At 34.9% G+C, this 20,176-nt stretch overlaps 1 protein-coding gene across 1 annotated transcript; it reads right to left on the bottom strand.

Annotated features, from left to right (window-relative positions):
• Positions 1-2,648: 2,648 nt before the first annotated feature.
• Positions 2,649-19,359, bottom strand: PA200 (proteasome activating protein 200). Its single transcript, XM_039047359.2, has 35 exons — positions 18,877-19,359; positions 17,731-17,833; positions 17,529-17,641; positions 17,000-17,122; positions 16,201-16,302; positions 15,948-16,113; positions 15,007-15,123; positions 14,858-14,925; positions 14,655-14,753; positions 14,361-14,577; positions 13,365-13,598; positions 13,152-13,279; positions 12,933-13,050; positions 12,496-12,696; positions 12,267-12,422; positions 12,071-12,147; positions 11,760-11,971; positions 11,232-11,445; positions 11,072-11,151; positions 10,831-10,948; positions 10,518-10,688; positions 8,836-9,004; positions 8,711-8,754; positions 8,591-8,633; positions 8,331-8,476; positions 8,062-8,153; positions 7,072-7,970; positions 5,290-5,550; positions 5,111-5,206; positions 4,626-4,804; positions 4,306-4,387; positions 4,030-4,154; positions 3,460-3,552; positions 2,969-3,122; positions 2,649-2,880 (listed from the first exon to the last, which is right to left on the bottom strand). The coding sequence occupies exons 1-35, from the start codon at positions 19,035-19,037 to the stop codon at positions 2,839-2,841; spliced, it is 5,403 nt and encodes a 1,800-aa protein (XP_038903287.2). The 5' UTR covers positions 19,038-19,359; the 3' UTR covers positions 2,649-2,838.
• Between the last annotated feature and the right edge of the window lie 817 nt (positions 19,360-20,176).

Genomic DNA, 20,176 nt, shown 5'->3' on the forward strand with positions numbered 1-20,176 from the left:
GCTCTCCAATACCTCACTCATACGTGCCCTGATATCTCTTATATTGTTAACAAGCTTAGTCAGTTTCTTCAACAACCTACTCCCGTGCACTAGCAAGCTGTGAAGCGTGCTCTTTGCTACCTCAAAGGCACATAACATTATGGGTTGTTTCTACCTCAATCTCGTTGTCTATACTGATGCGGATTGGGCGTGTAATGTTGACAATCGTAAGTCCATCGCAGGTCATTGCTTATTCCTTAGGAATTCTCTTATCTCATGGTCATCAAAGAAATACATTGTGGTTGCCCGATCAAGTACTAAATCAGAATATCGATCCCTTGCCCAAACTGTTGCTGACATGTCTTGGGTTCAATGTCTTCTTGGTGAATTGTAGCTTTGTCCCCCTTCCACACCCATAATATGGTGTGATAACCTCAGTGCCTTATCCTTAGTAGTCAATTCTATTTTTCACTCCAGCAGCAAGCATGTGGAACTTGATGTCCATTATGTTCGTGACAAGGAGCTTGCAAAAACCATTGACGTTTACTATGTTCCCTCCTCGGATTAACTTGCAGATGGCCTAATGAAGCCTCTATCTGAATCATGCTTCTCCCAGCTCATACACAAACTCAGTGTGCTTCTAGCACCCTCTCATTTGAGGGGGGATGTTAGAACAGAGGACCAAAACGATGTCGTGTGATTTATTTTTCACCTTGTACAATACGATATCGTATAAATTCTTTCATTCTTTGATTTTCTGTTTTGTCCTTTGTATACGTGTCTGTCATCTATTAGGCTTTATCGTTAGTGATCCTTACCAAATTGTGTATATATTCAACACCTCTCTAATGGAATAATCACACTGCAGAGCATATTTCCTTATTTCTCTAACTATCCCTATTCCTAAATTCTCTTTGTGAGGACTTGTATTTAGATCATCTTTGAGGAAAATGTAAGAGCCTAAAGTTCGAAAATATTCATGACAATGATGTAGTGAAGATTATACATTGATGTATTACACCGAATTGGCAATGATAGTAAAAAGATAAAACGAAGGGTATTATGGATAGATCCCTCCTGGAGCATGTCAAGGAAAATTACTCACAAACCTTTCAAATCAATTTAACCATAAAAGTTATGCTTTTCGGATCTTTATGTTTTAATGCTACATGAATGTTTTTGTTCATACCTGATTGAAAAAAAAATGGTTCGATAATTGGTTGGACTATAAAGTAGATCGTTAAACAACAAAGAAAATTGGGTAAAGAGTTCTAGGTATGTGAAAATTATTTTGTAAGTTGAGTTGCTTAAATATACCCTAAAAACATAGCTTATAGGACTAAATTGATTTTAAAGGTTTGTGAGTCATTGTCCTCTCATTGTCAGTTTTTCCATTTTGGGTTTGTGTTTGTGTTTGTATAACTTACATTAATGAGTCGCAAAAGTGAAAAAGAAAATTCTTTAAAAAAAAAAAATTGAGAAGCACAAGCAAAAAGGGAGTAGCGAATCTTGTAAGACCGAGCAACAACACATGTATACAATATGTTCCATTTCGTAATTTCACCTTGATGATGCAACTAAAAGGTTATAAAAGTTATGTTTTAAAAAGGTGGATTATATTTCATTTACGCCTTGTCAAATGGATCATCCGTACAATTTTTCCTTTGTTGGCTACTCCCCCGCACATGTTGAAATATAATTTAGAAACTTGTTAACACTTCTTTGTAGCTTTCCTTTATTTAGATGTGATAGCTCCATGACAAATCATGCTCTAAGTATAATAAACACTAAAGCATTTTTTATGCTATAAGGAAATGACTGGTTTTAATACATAAACAAACTAATTAGGTCAACTACTTGCAAGATTCTTAAGGTTAGTTCAATGTTGGAATGAAAATCAATGGAAATTTTTGGAATAAGAGTAAAGCTTCAACAATTTTATACTATCTAAAATTATTTTGTGTGGGAATCAAAGTTAAGAGCATTGTAATGTTCAAATGTTGAATCCATTAAAAAAGAAATAATATTATTAGAACCCACTAAAATGAGAGAACAGAAGTGGTACACTGAATGGAAGTTTTTAGTTCTATTATTGATGATCAAGTTGATAAAGTTAGTAAACATGAAATGGAAAAGAATGACTTTTTTCCCCCATTTTTATTCTCTTTGGATATTCAATTCCTTCCATCAAACATCTTTAGGAAAAAGGAAAGAAAGAAAACAATGAACACAACTCGTTACTACTTGATTATGATAATACTTTGAACATGAACTTAACTCGTAATAGTTCTCATACATGTTGACGGCCACTTTAACCCCAATTTCTAGGGCGTCCAATTTTTTTTATATTTTTAGGCTGGTTCTTTTTGTAAGCATTGACAAGATTAGTACACTTCATCCATAACTGATTTTCTTATTTTAAAATTTGTGTTCTTTTTATAGTACAACAATTGTGTTCTTTTTATAATACAACAATTGCAGAGATGATATTTAAACTTTGATCTTAGAGGAGGAAATGCATATGAATTATCACCGAGTTAAACTCACTCTGACTTCAAAATTTGTGTTCAACCAATAACTAATAACAGAAAGATGTGGCTAACGTTCATTTTAGACCATATAAATTATTGAATATACCAAAGAAAAACCTTTAATTTAGATGAAGGCAGTAGGGATAATGGCACTTCATTTCCTCGCTAAATTCTATGAGCCTCATACAATGCAATGCAATGCAATTTTGAACAGAGGCAGCTCAATACCATGGACTTACAGAATATGATGAATAATGTTTATACAAGAATATCAACTGTGACTACATTCTTTAACTATATCTTTTCCTCCAAATTTTACACTATTTGTTCAAGCAAAGTATGATGATGAAGAGGATGTATCTGCCAGAATCTGCAAAACAAAAGAATAACAGTTCAGAGAAAGTTTGATAGTCGATCGATCTAGAATATCAAAATATACGACACCAAACTAAACCCACCTCCAGTTGCTCTTCACTAAATGAATCTTTCTGAATGTTCCAAGTATCGGCATGAGTCCTTCGAAACTCGGCAATGGCTTTTGTTACAGTAACTTTCACAGGTGAAGGCTCCATGCTGAACCGAGCAAGCAGCGTGATACACTCCGGCAGCCAACTGAAAGAGTATTAGATACAGGAAATGGTATGAATTTATGTCTAAATAGTTCAGATGGCTCAACTAGCAAAACTCCCCATATTAGTCCCAGAGAAGATATAAATTGAACTTCCCAGGAGGGAAACCTAAACTTAAGCTGTTCAGCCGTCTAGTGGATGTGATAAGCTAAGTTGAATAATCATATACTATGCTAACTTGGAATAAGCTAACATATTTAGAATGGATAGGAGTTGAATTGATGAGGATAACTATAAAAGGGAAATGCTCACTATATTGGTTATCATGCTTGGCTGTCCGAAAATATTAACAAAACAATCTGACAAGAATAAATGTATACCTTGGCATATCATAAGGAGCTGACAAGACAGAAGCTGCCAAAGCAAGTACTGCACCGTGAACCGTAGCTAGAGACTGACCCGAACTTAAATTTCTGAAATTGACAACATAAAATTCTTTGAAATGATAGTCTGTACAATAAATGCAAAACAGACGCAATATATCAGTGCAAGAACACCTATTTTTAGGTCTAACATTAATGCTATACTAAAATGTCAAACATAAAAACTTGGATGCTCACACTAGGTATCTTCCATTCATCCTAGTGAAAGCTTTTGCGAGAATAATGTATTAATTCTCATTTCACTCCACATTTCTCCCCAAAAAAAAAATTAATATATATATATATATATATATATATATATATGTTAGACGAATTATTATGAAAGGCTAGGAGCACAAACTTGTAACCACATTCCTAATGCAGTTAAGGACGCGACAAGAATAAGACAATGAGTCACATTTCTCAATCCTATTCAGAAAAGGTTAAAAACATGGCCAAAAAGAAGTAATCAATAACATTCTTTTAGATGGTAGATTAGATGACATATATAAGGGACTTAAAATTAACCTTTTTCTTCTCTTTCCTTGGAGATTATTTGCTTCCGTGCATGCTCGCTCACGGAAATCTCTAGCTAGATCTTCGTCCCCACCCTTCATAAGACCTGCTAGAACTGTCGCAGCATGCTCTCTTACCTGAATCAAATATTAGGAATCATATCAAAAGAAGATACAAATCCCGTCACCGGCCAAGGGGGTCAAAGTAGCAAAATCATCTATCGGCAAAGCGTAGTGCAATGAGACACCTGCATACTTCTTGTTAATAAATAGGGAATCAGGAACTTACCTCCACTTGGTTGTCAATAAGAAGCTTTTCAACAGTTCTCCAAATTTGTTGCTTCTCTGGACTTGTGAGAATGTACGTGTGCCTGTATTTATTACCGAAAGAAGGTAAGGAAAAAGAAAAGAACACTAAAAGTAATTCAACTGACGCCACGTGATATTGCCAATATCTTGTGTTTATCGAACAAATCTAAGAGGTGAAGAGAATGTCAACACAAAACAGGAACCTAATGAATTCGTGGTCTTAATTCGAAGTAGAACTAATTCAAAGAACAGAGGCATTGCTTGGAAGTAAAGTTAGTGGGCAGCAAATTAACAGTCTACCTGTACATGAATGATCGAAGATATGTCAAGGTAGCAGATCTTGTTCTCCAGTTAGAATCACCAGCTGAAGAGAGAATTACAGATATAACCTTCTGCAGATGGGGTTCCCAGAAGACCCTCCATTTAAGCAATCCAAAAGCTGCCTTTGCCAATGCTGACAAATCTTTATTCGATGTCTCCTTCATAACCAAAGAGGGGAAGGGGGGGGAAACAATAGCGATTATAAGTAACATATATGCAGATTATACCTTTTTTAGCCATGCCATAATAAACCAAGTTAGCAAAAAGACACAATAAGCAAAATGCATGAGTCCCTTTATTCAAAAGATTTACACTGCTAATTTTGTTATTATACTAAAAGATGCAGGAAAAGTGGTAAGAAGTCCATCAAAGTTCTCTAAATGATCCATTCACTGGATTAAAATTTTGCAACTTGCAATTAAATCAATCAAGTATGTGCAATAGAGAAGTTGGTTTTTGCATACCTGCAAGGAAATTACAGGATATAGAAGACCCACAATAACATCTAACAAATGAGAAGATCTTCCAGACTTCATTGATGATATGAGAAAATGGAATAGCTGCAGAAGTGGAAGAGAGTTCAGCATAATAAATTAAAATGATAGACTCCTGAAAGTTCAAAACAGATAGTTATGATATTTACCGTTTCCATCCATTTGACATTATCTTCTGAATCAACATTTGAGTGTCCATTTTGAACTTTTGATGCGTCCAAGTTAATGGAATGGCTTGAGTTGTGAATATTCTTTACTGCTTGAGTTGCACGTTCAATTAAAAGCTTAACCCATCTTTCCTCTTTAAGTTCAACATCAGCATCTTCATGTGAATGATCACGAGGATGAGATGCATGAAGCCTAATGTTTGAGCAAACAACAGAAAGAGTCACACCTATTGCTTCCCTTACCTGTTCAAGAAAATAACACCAAGATTAATGATAGTTGGCTTCCTTTTTTCTTTCTTCTTTCGATTTGGCAAAAATAAGATAGCAAATTGATATTCCAATTGGAAACTTGTTTCCATGTATCCAACTTAACTCGTCCAATAACAAATTTCTTGTGCTCTATAGAGCACAATTAAAATGAAGATAAGTACAATCAATACAGAATTTGATGTCTTAAAAAGTGAAATAGAGAAAAAAAAAAATTATTGAACATGTCAACAAAACCTGTAACCCTATGCTTGAAATTGTGATATCGATAACCAAAATTTATGCACCAACACAACATTGAGGTAAACATAGTAAAAAAGTACCAAGTTCCAAGTTCCAAAATCTACTATGACGATGCACTTACATTCATATGTTATCAACATTTTCTTTAATCTCTCAATTGACGATTTTAAAGGGCTAGGTGGATTAAGCACGTCTTCCAAAAAATAACGATACAATGCTTCATGTGATGCAGTTTTCCATTATACTATGAAAATTACTTGTTTTCAAAAGTATTCTCAAATACAAGATATATAATTACTCGGCATTTTCTAATCTCAGAAACAGAAAAAAAAAAAAAAAAAGGTTAAAATATTAACAAAAGAAAAAGGTTAAATTACAAATTTGGTCCCAATAGTTTGGAGAAAGTTAGAATTTAGTCCTTATGATTTGACAAAACCCTTACCGTAGAGACTAACTTATAAGTTTTACCAAACCATGAGGATGAAATTCTAACTTTTAAAACTACAAGAACTAAATTCCAACTTCTCCAACTATAAGAACCAAATTTGTGATTTAACAAAAAAGGAAGAAAAAAAGAAATAATAGATTAGGAATTTAAGATGATCTAGGTAGACATGCTTGTTTGGATATTTGAGCATAAAGCCCAAATAATTCTTCAAGACGTCTGGGTTTAGAACCCTATTTCATTTTATTCTCAATGAAAGTCATTATATTCATTAAAAAAACAAGAGAGAGAGGGAGAACCCTCTCTCTTAATTAACTACACAGAATAATCTCCTGACCATATAATATTTCATGTAAGAAATTCATGAAATAATAATGTGCTAGATGGATGACTACCAAGATTAGACCTGATGTCATTAAAGACATTTGAGTTTATATTTCAGAATAGTGGCAAAGAGAAATTCATGGAATATCAATGCCTTATATGGAAACTACTATGATTAGAACTGATGTCATTGACGACATTCATACGATTTTATGCTTCAGGATAGTGGCAGCAGAGCAAAGGAGAGGGAAATTCCCCCTTCTTAGATTAAGATTTGAAAATTTTATGTCAAGAAGAAAATTTTCTACCAAATTTGCCCCAAAATTTTTAGGATGGAAAGTTTATATATTATATATAAATTAATTGCCTGCATATCAAAATTTCTAGCTCTGCCTATTCCTTCATCGTCAATTTAGGTTTTCGATGACATGCAAGCAGAATGAAACTGACTAGAAATATAATACATAGAAGAGAGACATGCTTACTTGGGAAGAAGAATGACACATATTTCCAAGTAGCTCCTCAAGAAGTCTAATATGTAGTTGTATCTCGGCCGATGGCATTTTTGAAGGGGATAATTCTATAAGTGAAGCTGATAGAAAAGCATAGCGCTTGGCTACAATAGTGGTAGTTGCTGCTGCAGGCAAAGGTCTAGCCAAACACTCCAGAATCTGTTGTCTTAAGAAAGGAATTCTTGTTCCATATTTCCCTTTTCCAGTGACTGCATAACGAATGCAAGCTGCCCACTCTGGTATAGATTCTACAGACTGTGCCAGAATAATATTCTGCAATTGGACCATAATCCAGCTTTCCCAGGCATCTAAAAGGCCATCAACATCAGAGTGCAATATGCCAGCCAATGCTTCAGCAGCAACACACTGCTTAGACCTTTCGCTTGAATTGGCAAATTCTTCCAACGTACTTTTTAGTGATAATAGTACAGTGATCCCACATTCCTGTATCAACCGTTTGAAAATCCGAGCAAAATTTGAGTAAAAAGTATCACTTCCGGTCAATGATATCCAACTAGGAGTGCGGGGCCATGAAGATGAGAAGTCAAAATAAAAACGGGTGATTGATTTGTCAGCTTGACTCTGGAAAGAAGAGTTTCTATGGTTTCCACCAGAGGCTGCAGCATCAGCATCAGTTATGTGGACATGAGAGAGACTATTAAAAGTCTCGCTGAAAAATCCCTCTTCCTGAAAAATTTGTGTCAAAGCTCCTTCAAGGGATGACTTCGAATCTAATTGCATTTCCACAGGCGAGACATGTTCCTCCTGACCAGAAACTTTGTAAGGTGATTCTTTCAGTAAGGTATTCAAAGCTGAGATTGCAAGTATTCTAGTTTGGGGGAGATGACTTTTCAAATTCATCAAGAAGTGACCTGGAAAAGCGTTGGCATAGGAATTCAAGAAATAGGAAAGAAAATAAATTGATTTAATACATAATGTCATCACACAAATGAATTATCAAACCGGCTGTTTCACTGAGGATCTTTGATGAGCTTGGATTATTCCGAGATGCCATCGCCAATAAAAGCAAAACTCTGTTAGCCATCAAATTGTACCTACAAAGACGGAAAGAAACATTTAACTCGATTTAAAAATCCCATAAGTCAAAGTCAGTACTGCAATAGGTTACATCATTGTGTGAATTTGTCCCTCAAAGTCGGGTAGAGAGCTCGACTGATCGTACAGACCATTAACATTTCACTGCAATAAGTAAAGCAAAATAGGAAGTTTACCGCCAGTGTAAGCTGGTAGAATCAAAACTCATTGAACTAAGCTGTGAAACCAAATCAGCAAAATCCATTTCACCCATTTGTTTCTCGGATGTTAAGAAAATGTTCTTGGATACTCCAGAAAAGTGAATGTTAAATTTGACAAATAGCTGCAGAAAGTCACATAAGATATTACTGAAGGTTCTTCCTTGATGAGGTACATCTTATTTAAGAAATAGAATAAAATCACAATTTCCATCAAATTATTTTGGAAGTTGCTTTACCTCATTGATTGCTTTCTGGGCCTTCAGCGATTCATGATGGGAGCTTCACGCAAAAAGGAGAATAAGTGAACATGGCAGATATTTAAAAGATATGGATTCAAGGCAGGAAAAAGAAGTTACCTTGAAAGGATTCCAAAAATAAATGAAGAAAAGGACTTTGAATCCTGGTATAGAAAAAGCAAAATATATCATGAACATTTCATTACTAATATAATCTGTTTAAAGACCTCTGTTATGATAGTTACCACTGTCATATGCTTCAGAACTGTTGGGGTGGCAAGAATCGCACAGGAACCTAGTACAGCGTATTCAGGTGACTTGGCGGTCTTTAAATTCTCAGAAAGAGAGAGAACACACTTCGAAATCATAGATGGCCATCTCTTTAGCAACTTCATAAGAGACTTTCCAGCAAGTCTGAGCAGCAAGCCAAACAGTTGCCATTAGTATAACTGATAAAACACTTATAATATCAAATTAGAAATCATATATAAAATTGACAAACCAAAAATATGCAGAGTTGACATCAATATATAGAACTGTCACTGTCACTAACTAACATTATACTAATGGAAAAAATAAGATAATCATATTGATAAGCAGAAAAGTAATAAAAAGTTGCCAACTACCAGGGAACTCTACACAACTGAAATGAGCAGAAAATCTTAACAGTAGACTTTTTGCACTATTGAAAAGTAATTGAAATTGACTAGTATTATCATTCAATTATTGGAAGTATATCCCTGGGAAAGATCCAAGAGGCTCCCAATACTCTGCCAATGATTAAATATACCAAAAAAGGAACTAACTCCTAAAGTTCATATCATCCTCAATTTGGTAGCCTCTTGAAAGAGCCACCCTATTCACTTGCAAATTGGAAAATCAGTACCAAAGGTGCTTGCCCATTCCCACATACCATCATAGAAAAAGAATCTTGCAAGAACATAAGTACCCCCAAAGTATTAGGATCACGTAGGGATGTAATATTGTACTTAAGCCCAAAACTTTAACTGGAAAATCTAGCAAAACCATGTTAATAGAAAGTAGTAAGGGCTTAAAACAACTAGAAAAGTACTGTCAATGACTTTGTAGTTTGTACAGCTGACCCGATGAAATACTTGATGAATGGAAGACTATGGCAATAATGATGTATGCAGACAAAACTAATAGGCACGGTAAAGCAACACAACCAAATACCTATTGGGCTATTTAGCACTCAACCACTCTATTTAAGTAATAATCAACAATTGCTAGCATCCTAAAGGAAAACTTTAATTCAATTGACGTAGCATCATGATTCCAACGTGCTTTGCTTGATGAGGAAACGTTTTACATGCTTTGCTTGATGAGGAAACATTTGATATTTTCAAGCTTCTTCATAGCTTTAGGAATTCTGTAGTATCTCGGGGGGAGGAGATGTTCATATTTGGAACCCTAGTTTAACCGAAGGGTTCTCATGTAAATCCTTTTCCTTTGTTTGATTAATCCTTCTCCCTCGAGTGATTCAGTCTTTGCCTCATTGTGAAAGGTGAAAATTCCAAGAAAGTTAGGTTTTTTCTGGTTTGGTAGGTCCTCTACAGAAGAATTAACACCTTGAATAGGATTGTTGTATGTTATAGCTTACTGATCTCAGTCCCTTCAGAAGCAGCAGTCTCTTATCCTCATGATAGTAAACTCCACAGAAGAATTATGAAAGCACAAGACGCATCCGTCTAGTTCTGTTTGGTTTTTCGGTTATTTCAATTTTGTCGGTTTTGATGCGCCTTCAAAGTAAACCTTGTAGGAATTGGGAGGTTTGAGATCAAAAGGCTCACTTCTTTATAATGTACAGAACAAGATTAAATGATTGCATTAATATTAAATAGATGGTTGCTATGACTAACACACGAACAGTTTCGTGTCTAGCTACAGGGTACTGTCTTAGACTTACACACGAACAGTTTCATAACTGTGCAAGGAGAGATCTAAAAGATCATCCACCAAAAGAATCACATGCTCTGATGGACAGAAATTTCCAGAAACTCGGTATAAATGGTAGGATGATTGTGATGATCTCCACGTACTGTGCATGTATGCTTTGTCAATAAGTGCCCACCTTGGCCTGATAAAAAATTTTAAACAATAATACTTAGGATTGAGAGAGACTCAAGTTAAACACCAATATAATACTTAACCACAATAATATCACCTAGTGAAATTTTCAGGGGAAAAAAATAAAAAGAAAAAGAAAAGGAAAATGCTACCTTTTCTTGCCTTTAGAGAAAGTGGACATGATAAAATTTGTAGGAGGCTCAATAATAGCTGCAGATTCCAACTTCCAAGCATGCCTATGGTTGGACCATTCATCATACTCCAGACTACCTATATGAAAGAAAAATCATTAGTTGTTTTACGAAGGGATGTGAACCAAAGTTGGGCCAAGGACAAAAACACAAAAATGTAGCCAAGACGATAAAAAAAAACTTAAACAAACATATACTTTACCATAATTTCCTAAAGCATCCATTATGCGGATAATGAGTATCAATAAAACACTGTCATCAGCTTTTTTTTCCAGCAAATACCTGCTCACCACACGATGAAAGTGGCAATCAACATATTAGACCATGACAAATTGGAAACAAAAATAAGATTCATGTTGTACCTGCAGGCTGCATGTATAATTTCGGCAGCTTTTTCCCTTAATTTAGTGGAGCCAACACTTGGACCTGATGCCCCAGCTATGAAGAAAGAATGAACTGGACTTCCAACCTTCCCATTCTTCAAGGATGGAATGAAATCAGGCAAGCAAGACAAAACACCTTGCAATGAAGAATCAATGCGCAATAGAATCACTTTCAAGTGATCTTTCTCATCTCCTGCATGATCAAGTAGCAACCAGTATAGTGTTATTACTTCGCTTCTTGCATAACCATAATCTTGAGGCAAAAGACATCGATAAACACATGAATGTAATAAGCTACTCCTGATCATAATAAAAAGCACATACATTCAGATAATTTAAAGAATAACTATAATAAAGATCTCTGAAATTAGTAAACTCCTTGTTTCTTGTTAAACAAAAACAAAAACAAAAAAAACAGCGAACTCCTAAAAATACTCATATCCTTCCTGATAAAATCTACCTAGGTTTGTGCAAGCACTGCTTGCAAGGAACAAGAATGTAGAGCACCTGGATCAGCATGGATTTTGCTGTCACAAAATTTTAACAGATCATCCAAAGCTGATTGAAAATGAAGATCCAATAATTCATTTGCAAACTGAATTTCTTCGTCATTAGGAATGTGCCACTTGGGGATAACTAATGGTGACTCGTCATTTGAATAATCTTTTGTACTGATCCATTCCTCTAATGCTGAAGCATCCGGATGGCGTACAGTGCACCTTTACCAGAAATTTCAAACTCCAATGAATTGGGAAAAAGAGGAAAGAGAAGGATGTCAGGAGATCAACTAGAATGCTATTGAAAAGAGATGAACATACATGTACTGGTCAATAGGATAATAGAGAATCAAACTCCCGAGGAGAGACCTAAGAAGATGATCAGCAGCCCCATTCACCTGTTATACAACCACAAGAAAATTTTTCAAAATTGACTAAACAGACTTATTCATTGAGGTGTTCAAAATATCATTTGAGGTGATTGTCAATTATCAAGATAACTCAAGCAGACATTGACCTTCCATGATGGAGAATCAAAACCACAAGCAATAGTTTCCTTGAATTGGTCTTTATAAGGAAGTAGTGCAGGGCCTGCATAACTGACGGCTACAGATAACATCTTCAAGTGATAGTCAATTGCAGTTTCAAGAGCTGGAGAAAGTGCTGGTTTTCCCTGAAAAGAAAATTGTCGCACTTCTTCACATGTTATCAAATTATTGGCACGAAGTGTGTGAAGTTAAAAGAACCTTGGATTTTCCTTCCGCTCCAAATCCTGTACTAGGCATTGCTTTCATAGAGGACATAGCAGATGACAAAACTGGCGCAACAAGTTGAGCAACTGCCTCTTCTGGGTCAGAATGAACACATGCACAACAAAGAAGTCCAACCTCTGCAACTGCACCAGGAAGAATATTTGTCTTGACAAATTTGGCAATTTTGTTTAAAGCCTGCAAGTGATAAAAGAAAATAAAATTATACCTTGTGGAGAAACAAATTTATGAGGAACATTCAATTCCTTCATTTTGTAGATGGTAGGGAATTACAAAAAAGAAGGGGCAAAGAAGGGATAAACCCTTTGCCAAAGGAAGTATAAGAGCAGCAAGACTATATCTAAGCAAGACGGAAAGAAACTTGTTAAGTTGCTGGAAAAGCAAAGTTGAAGCAGTCATGAAGTCTATGAAACCTGAGCAAATAATGGCTTTGAAAGCCTTCCAAGCAAGATTTCAAGCATACAGTAGTAGTAAGGTCCATCATCAACCAGAAAAGTTCCTGAAGCTGATGACGAATGTAGACCCTCATTCCTGTCAAAGCAATCAGTAATGCCTAAATAATGATTTAGCAACTGAAAATGGATTTAAAAAATAATTTGGCCAAAAAGATAAAACTCAGTGCCATCACTTACAGAACACTGCTAGGTTCCAGGTGCAGAAGTAAGGAGAATAGGCGACATAAGAACTCATCCAACCATTCGGAAAATCGGATCATTGGAATAATAGACAGCTCATCTAAGTTATCATCCAAAGAAGCTAACTGCGAATTTAAGTTTTGATCATCAGAGGCAAAATTAAGGAGAAAACAGACAAAAATGAATTTATGTTGTTACTTGTATACTCACATTGGAGAATAGAGAACCAATTAATTGCATGGTGGCCAGAGTTTTAGGAGGATCATTGGCATCCATACCAAGTAAGGCGTTGGATAGTGAAACCATGAGAAGATTAACGAACTCATCATCGGCAACAAGATCAGTTGACTTTACAGTTGAAGCTGACAAAGAAGTCAGAAATAATGGACGCCCAACAAATGCTACTGACATAACAGCAGTTTTCAACTGGTGGGTAGCAGTCATCTGGACAAACAAATAGGACAAGTAAACTAATCACATGCAACTAAAACACTTGCAACCAAATAAAAGACCAAACGGAATTTATTTTGCATGGGAAACCCTCAAATGACGGAAAGATAGGTAAAGGTTAAAATAAAGCCTGCAGACACCACCCAAACTGGACCCAACATGTTTGTTTAGATGAATTTCAAGTTTCCATCTTTAAAATATATGTGTATATATATCAAGCTTCTCAATTGTTATATTCATTTTTCCCCACCATTTCCTCTTCCTTCCTCTCTTTCCACAGTTCCACTTTGAAGCTTCTGCACGCATGTACACTTCTAACCCAAATATATATATATATATACACTCTCTCCTCATTAAATATTATAATTTTTTAATTATTAGTTTTCATCTTTCTCTCTCTCTCTCTCTCTCTCTCTCTCAGACAGCAACCATTAGTCTCTGTCCTTTTTTACTTCAATACCATCTTACTCTAAGTTCCCCTTTTCATAGACACCTTCAATTCCCTTTTTCTAATCTGCGCCTTTCCTTCTTTTAGTTGTCATGCTCATGCATAAAAGAACTAACCTCACCCGATAAAAAAGACTACGTGATCAATTCCATCAGTTTTATAAGATAGATTTTAGTCAGACCCTCTATGAGGAAGCCAACGTACTTGGCTTGGTGTCAATCACTAGTCAAAACTACACAGCCCACCTACATAACATATTCTATATTTAGGGATCTAAGCTTTTTTTAAGAAGAGGCAATATGACTAACCGTCTCCAAGGCCATATGAAATCGAGAGGCCACAAAGGGAAGAACCAAAGAAGGCTCTACATAAGATAAAATAGAGGTTGCAGCTGCAACTGTTTCAGAAAGATGTTCATTTTTGCTATACTGACCACGATCAATTAACTTTAGGATTGTATTGACAAAAGATTTTCTTTCTGACGGTCCTAAATACAGCTTGTTCTGATTATTCTCATCTGCTTTCCTGGAATAACAGTATTTTATTAGAAAGCCATAACGGGTAACAATATGTTTTGCTAACCAAATGCTGGAAATTCTCACTGCTCTGCCTGAAGCCGTTTCCGGAAGGTAATAACCAAATGAAGCAAAAATCGCTCCAACACATAAGTCCAACGCCCACCATTAGAAGGATGATAGTATCTGTTACATAATTTTTTGCGAGAGATTTAATTGAAAAAAAAAAATAGAAAGATAAGTTTTGATAGACCTAAGAATAGCAAGCGTTAAAATGACAATGAACTAACTGTTCGAGAAGGTTGACCAATTTCTCAAGGTGAAGCTGTGCTGAACTACCAGGCTTTAGTAGATATACCTGCAATTTAAACATTAATGCACATTTATATAGTATCTCCCCTGAATATCATAACATAGAGGCTTCATAAAATCAACTTACGATTGATTTTGCAATGGCTTTAGATGGGGTGCCCATCTTATTGGAAAACAAGAACCTGGTGTTTCGAGGAACATCCACGGAGAATGGGTATGATCCACTACCGTTTGCCACTGGAACCTACAATTTTCTCACATGAAGGATGAGTGTCTGTTTGGAAGTTGAGTTTCAATTAATTTCCTTTATTCAGGATAATGAAAATAATTAACTAAATAATTATTTATTTAATTAGATAAAAGCAATGCCCATTTGATTCGACACCAATAAACCTAAAGGTTTTTTTCAAGATACAGTATTATATATAGAAAAACAAATAAGAAAGATGAAAATTTAGAAACGACAAAAAGATGATATTAATTTCATAAATGGTCTGTTTTCGGCATATCACCTTTTTCTTTCTTCACTATTGATATATAACAAAAAGATGATGTATAATAAGAATATAACTTTAACCATCAAAATTATATAATAAATTAGTCTAATGAAAATATGATTTCACTTGAAATAACTGAAGAATATTTATTAAAACTTCATCAATTTATTTTTGAGAGACAGTGAAAGTCAAACCAAACATGTCCTGAACTTCTAGAAATTTCAAAAGGAATTTCCTTGCCTTAATGTTTCCAATTTTTAATGTTTCAATTGCAACTCAAGTAAGCCCTAAAACTTTTAAATTTCCACAAAGGTAGACAGACAATCATTTTTTGTAACAAAAATGAACCACGAGAAAAGGTCTATAACATGATCAACTACAACTGAGTAACTAACAAACAGAAACCACCGAATGGTACTTCTAAACTGAATCTAACCATCACTCATTTAAGATGATCCTTAAATTGCAGTTTATGTAGCTCAAGTCCTCAACTACCACATAGCAATCAACCTGGTACTTCTAACCAATACCTAACATAATTAAATTTAACTTGCAAAGTCCACATACTCACCTCAAACATGTTTAAGAACCTAGTGAAAAGTGTGGGCAAGAAACACTCCCAGTCTATGAAACTGTAATTCTTGACAACACGAGCTATAATGGCAGCCCACTGACTGTTCCAAAATTGGCAATTTGGAATTGAGTCCCAGTACTTCATACACTCTTCAATCCAATTGCTACCATACAATGGCAGGAAGTTATGATCTGATAATTGAGCTACAAAACTACTTCAAATGAAATTTTCGCATAGGAGTACTCCTTACTGTGAAAAAAAGTCTTGGTTGTCTAAATTGGTAGGAAGAAACAGTCTGACAAAACCAGAACCTTCAAAGGATGAATTATGCCACGGATTTTCCAGCATAAATCTGCAAATTCCATCCATTAGTTGCACTGATTCTTTTTCCTCATTTAGAGGGGTGGGGATAGGAAACAAAGCCATTGTATAAAGAAAATAAAGTGTACAAGGACAGTTGTGAAGACGAGGGATCAATATTTTAATTATAAGATAACAAATATACAATAGTGATAATATGTGGAGGTGTGAGGTTAAAGATCAATTGACCGTTAATATGAGTTTAACTTGAAGAGAGATATGGGTGACTGGTTCCTAGATGACCTTTTAAGATCGATAATAACCAAATTTACAAATGAATGCAACAGATAAAAATGAGAACACAATTTTTTTTGCAGTCATGTAAAAAGTTTGGGGACATTTTCTTATTTGCATGACCAAGAATATACAAAAAGTTTTTTGTAACTGAGGGTTCCCAAGTGAAATTTTACATGCCTCAACTATTGTCCGATACTACAACTTCTAGAGTTAACCAAAACTAAATAATTAATATTTAGAGAGTAGCTACCAACTCAATCTCACCACCTCAAGCATTTAGATTTTCAACTCATCTCTTTCACCACCATGTCACTTCGTGGTACTTCATATATTTTAAGAATACATGCGTAAAATGTGAGCAAAACAAAAATAAGAAAGCAAAGAAAAATTGGAAATAGACTGAACTTATTTATTGACTAGTAGGTTAATAAAGGAATAGTGCATATCACCACCTAAACTCTGCCCATATATCAGCAGCAGAACCAGCTGGGAAGAATCTCCGGCAAGACCTAACAAGAGAGGTTATTGCTTCAAAATGACGCTGCTTTAACCTCCAACCTTCAGGACCAGTGTTCCTAATAAGAAAGAAGGAAAAAAAAAAAAAGCAAAGCTATCAAAACAGATTACCAAGCAAATTAACCCACAAATACAAGCAATCAAGGATATTATACAGTTCATAGACCAGGGTCGGAACTTTAGCCCCTAAAATGATCTATCTGAAAGTAATGATGTAATCGCACATACCAAATTAGAAATGGGTGAATTTAATACCAAAGAGCACGTCAATATCCTTATGAAAACTAAGACCAAGAAATATTGAAAGCCATCACCCTGAATCTAACAACTCAAGGGTAAAGCATGAGTTTTGACTAGACATCAACAACATGAAGAGTTTAATATAACAAGAAAAATCATTCGCAAGACAATTGAACATATTGCATGCTCTAATAACCATCACCGTTTCTTGCTAGGATGACTGACCTAGTAAAATGTGTATGAACCAGAGTGTTGTACAGAGGTCGCCACTGAACTTTCAAGGAAAGCCTCTTCGAATACTTGTTTAGTATTCTGACTAGGATATTCCCCCATCTGACCTATAAAAATAAATAGAATCTTCTTTCAGGAAGGGGAAAGAGAAATAGCAACAAGGATTATATAACCTTTCAAACGTAAGAATGAGCACCTGAGCATACAGCTTGCCTTGTGACATGTGAAACAACTCTAACCCAATATCTACAACAGCAGCTACATCTTCCAGTGATACTTCGCTTTTGGCTTTGATAAAACTACATGATAATAATAAGCATCTAAGTAGTTACATTCAGGAAAATCATCAAAATTGGAACAAATGATTGGAAGCATCCTAATAAGCTGGGAAAATGGGGATGTGAAGATAAAACATCCTGCTTTTACCTAAGGCCAATGATAATTGCCGTTATACTTTCTTACAAATAAGAGATGGAGAGTAGCTACAAAATACTAAAGCAAGACCACTCTAAGTGGAGCAACATAGCGAATAAAATCCAAACAATCAATAACATCATAGACAGCCTTTGCTAGTCTCCCCTATTCATCTTAAGTCAAATTTATCAAAGGATTAATCACATTAAGTCGACATTTTTTTATAGTATTAGCAGCCGAAGGGAATTGAAGCAGAAATGAGATGCAGATTCATCAAGTCAAGTTCTCCAACTCAAGCTAATTAGAGCACCTTTTTCAAAAAGCCTTTTTCCTGAACCCATTACTTTCATCAGAACATGGACATCTTCAAACCGTCTGATATTGTTATGTAACAGTGGTCCAGATATCCAAGAACATAGAGATCTTTGTATGAAAGAGATTTTTAAAAATAAATTAAATTTTAAAATAAAAGAAAGATCAATTTATCATCGGTAAGAATAGAATCCAGTTCCAGACACACCATGTTTAGTAAATAAATAGAATTCCTAGATTTCCGGAGGCATATTAATCCTCAGTTTCCAACTCCACGATACAGAGTTCAATGAAGTAGTAGGACTAGCATAAGCAAAGGGAAAGGGGTTCTTTTAGGCAAAAGCATAAAGCCAATTCAGACAACTGAGTTTAATCATGGTTAAAGACATTAAACCTTGATTAAACGATAAATCCTCCTACTATTCAAGAAGCCAATCCCCCCAAAAAAAAGAGAAAAAGAGAGAAAAAAAGGCATACAAACTTAAAGAAGTAGACAGACAGAACAATCCCAAGTAACAGTAACTGAAAAAAAAAAAAAAACAACAAAAAGCGGAAATTAAGGAACCCATTAAAAGCAACAGCCGAATCAGAATCAAGAAAAAGGAGAAATACTGACAGGTCAATAACAGAGACCCATTTGAGCGTGGAATAAACAGAATCAAGATCATCAGGGCGATAAGAATCCTTGAGAGAATTGATAACCAGAGCGAAAGATTCCTTCTCTTTGGTGGTATCTAGAGCAACAGGGGGTGGAAGCCAAGCATTGTAGAGATGCATTTTCAGAATCAAAAACAAAGATTCGAAAGCTGAAAGCAGTCCAGATTTGGAATAATCTTATCAATGGGTAGAATTAGTGGGAAGAAGGTTTTTTGTGGGTTTTGTGGGAAGAAGAGAAGCTAATGAAACAGAGTGAGGAAAAGGGGGAATGTAAAATGGAAATTGGGAAATGGGTTTTACAAATTTGAGCCTCTGGTTTCTTTTTCAACAAGAAAGTTGCGACTTTCTTAGGCTTGGCTTTAGCGTAGCGTAGGAACACACACGTTGACGCAGAGTCGCAGCCAAGATGGGAGAGAGACGAAGAGGAGAGAGATAAGAAATTGACATCTTTGTATTTCTTTTTCTTTTTATTTTCTTTCATATTCCAAAATATCTTTATGTGATAATTTTAGTTTTTTTATTTTATTTATTTGTCTTTGGTATAATTTTACATTGATCCTTTGCAATAAAAGAAATAATAATAATAATATTTTAGATTTTGGTTTAAAACACAAGTATTTCTTGCTTTCATTTGGGTTCTTACACATATTTATAATCTTCATTTCGGTCTTTATATTTTCGATTTTAATTAATTTTGATTTCTATATTTTTAAAATATATGTTTAGGTCCATATATCTTTAAAAAGGGAATGAATGTCTTTATCAAAAAATTTCCAGGAGATCACTCAACATAGAATTTCTATAATTTCTCTAAACTAAGTATATTAAACTTTGAAGTTCCTATATCTGAACTACTGAAAAGGAAAATACATTTTATTAATATAGGTAGTAATTTTTTATCCTTTTAATCTTTTCTTAATCATACTTTCACATGCTCAAAATCTCCCTGATCTGGATTCATTCATGTATCCCTACATTATATAATTATCTCTCTTTCCATTTTTTCCTCTCTTATCCCTCTATGCTTCTTTCTTCTCCCTTACCGACTTCTTCTTTGATATTTATTAAAGAAAAATTAAAAAGAACATAGCTATTTTATTTAGAAATAAATAAAATTACTTTACTAAAAACCTATTTTTGTCCAAACCTTTTGCATGTCACAATTTAATGGGATCGAAGATGTTTGTGGTTTGAAAATTGGAAGTAGTTCTTTTGTATTAATAAAATCAAGATAAAGAAATTAATTGGCTTCTAACTGA

Source organism: Benincasa hispida, chromosome 11 (assembly GCF_027475165.1).
Source record: "Benincasa hispida cultivar pf3 chromosome 11, pf3_genome.v1.1, whole genome shotgun sequence".
Taxonomy (NCBI): domain Eukaryota; kingdom Viridiplantae; phylum Streptophyta; class Magnoliopsida; order Cucurbitales; family Cucurbitaceae; genus Benincasa; species Benincasa hispida.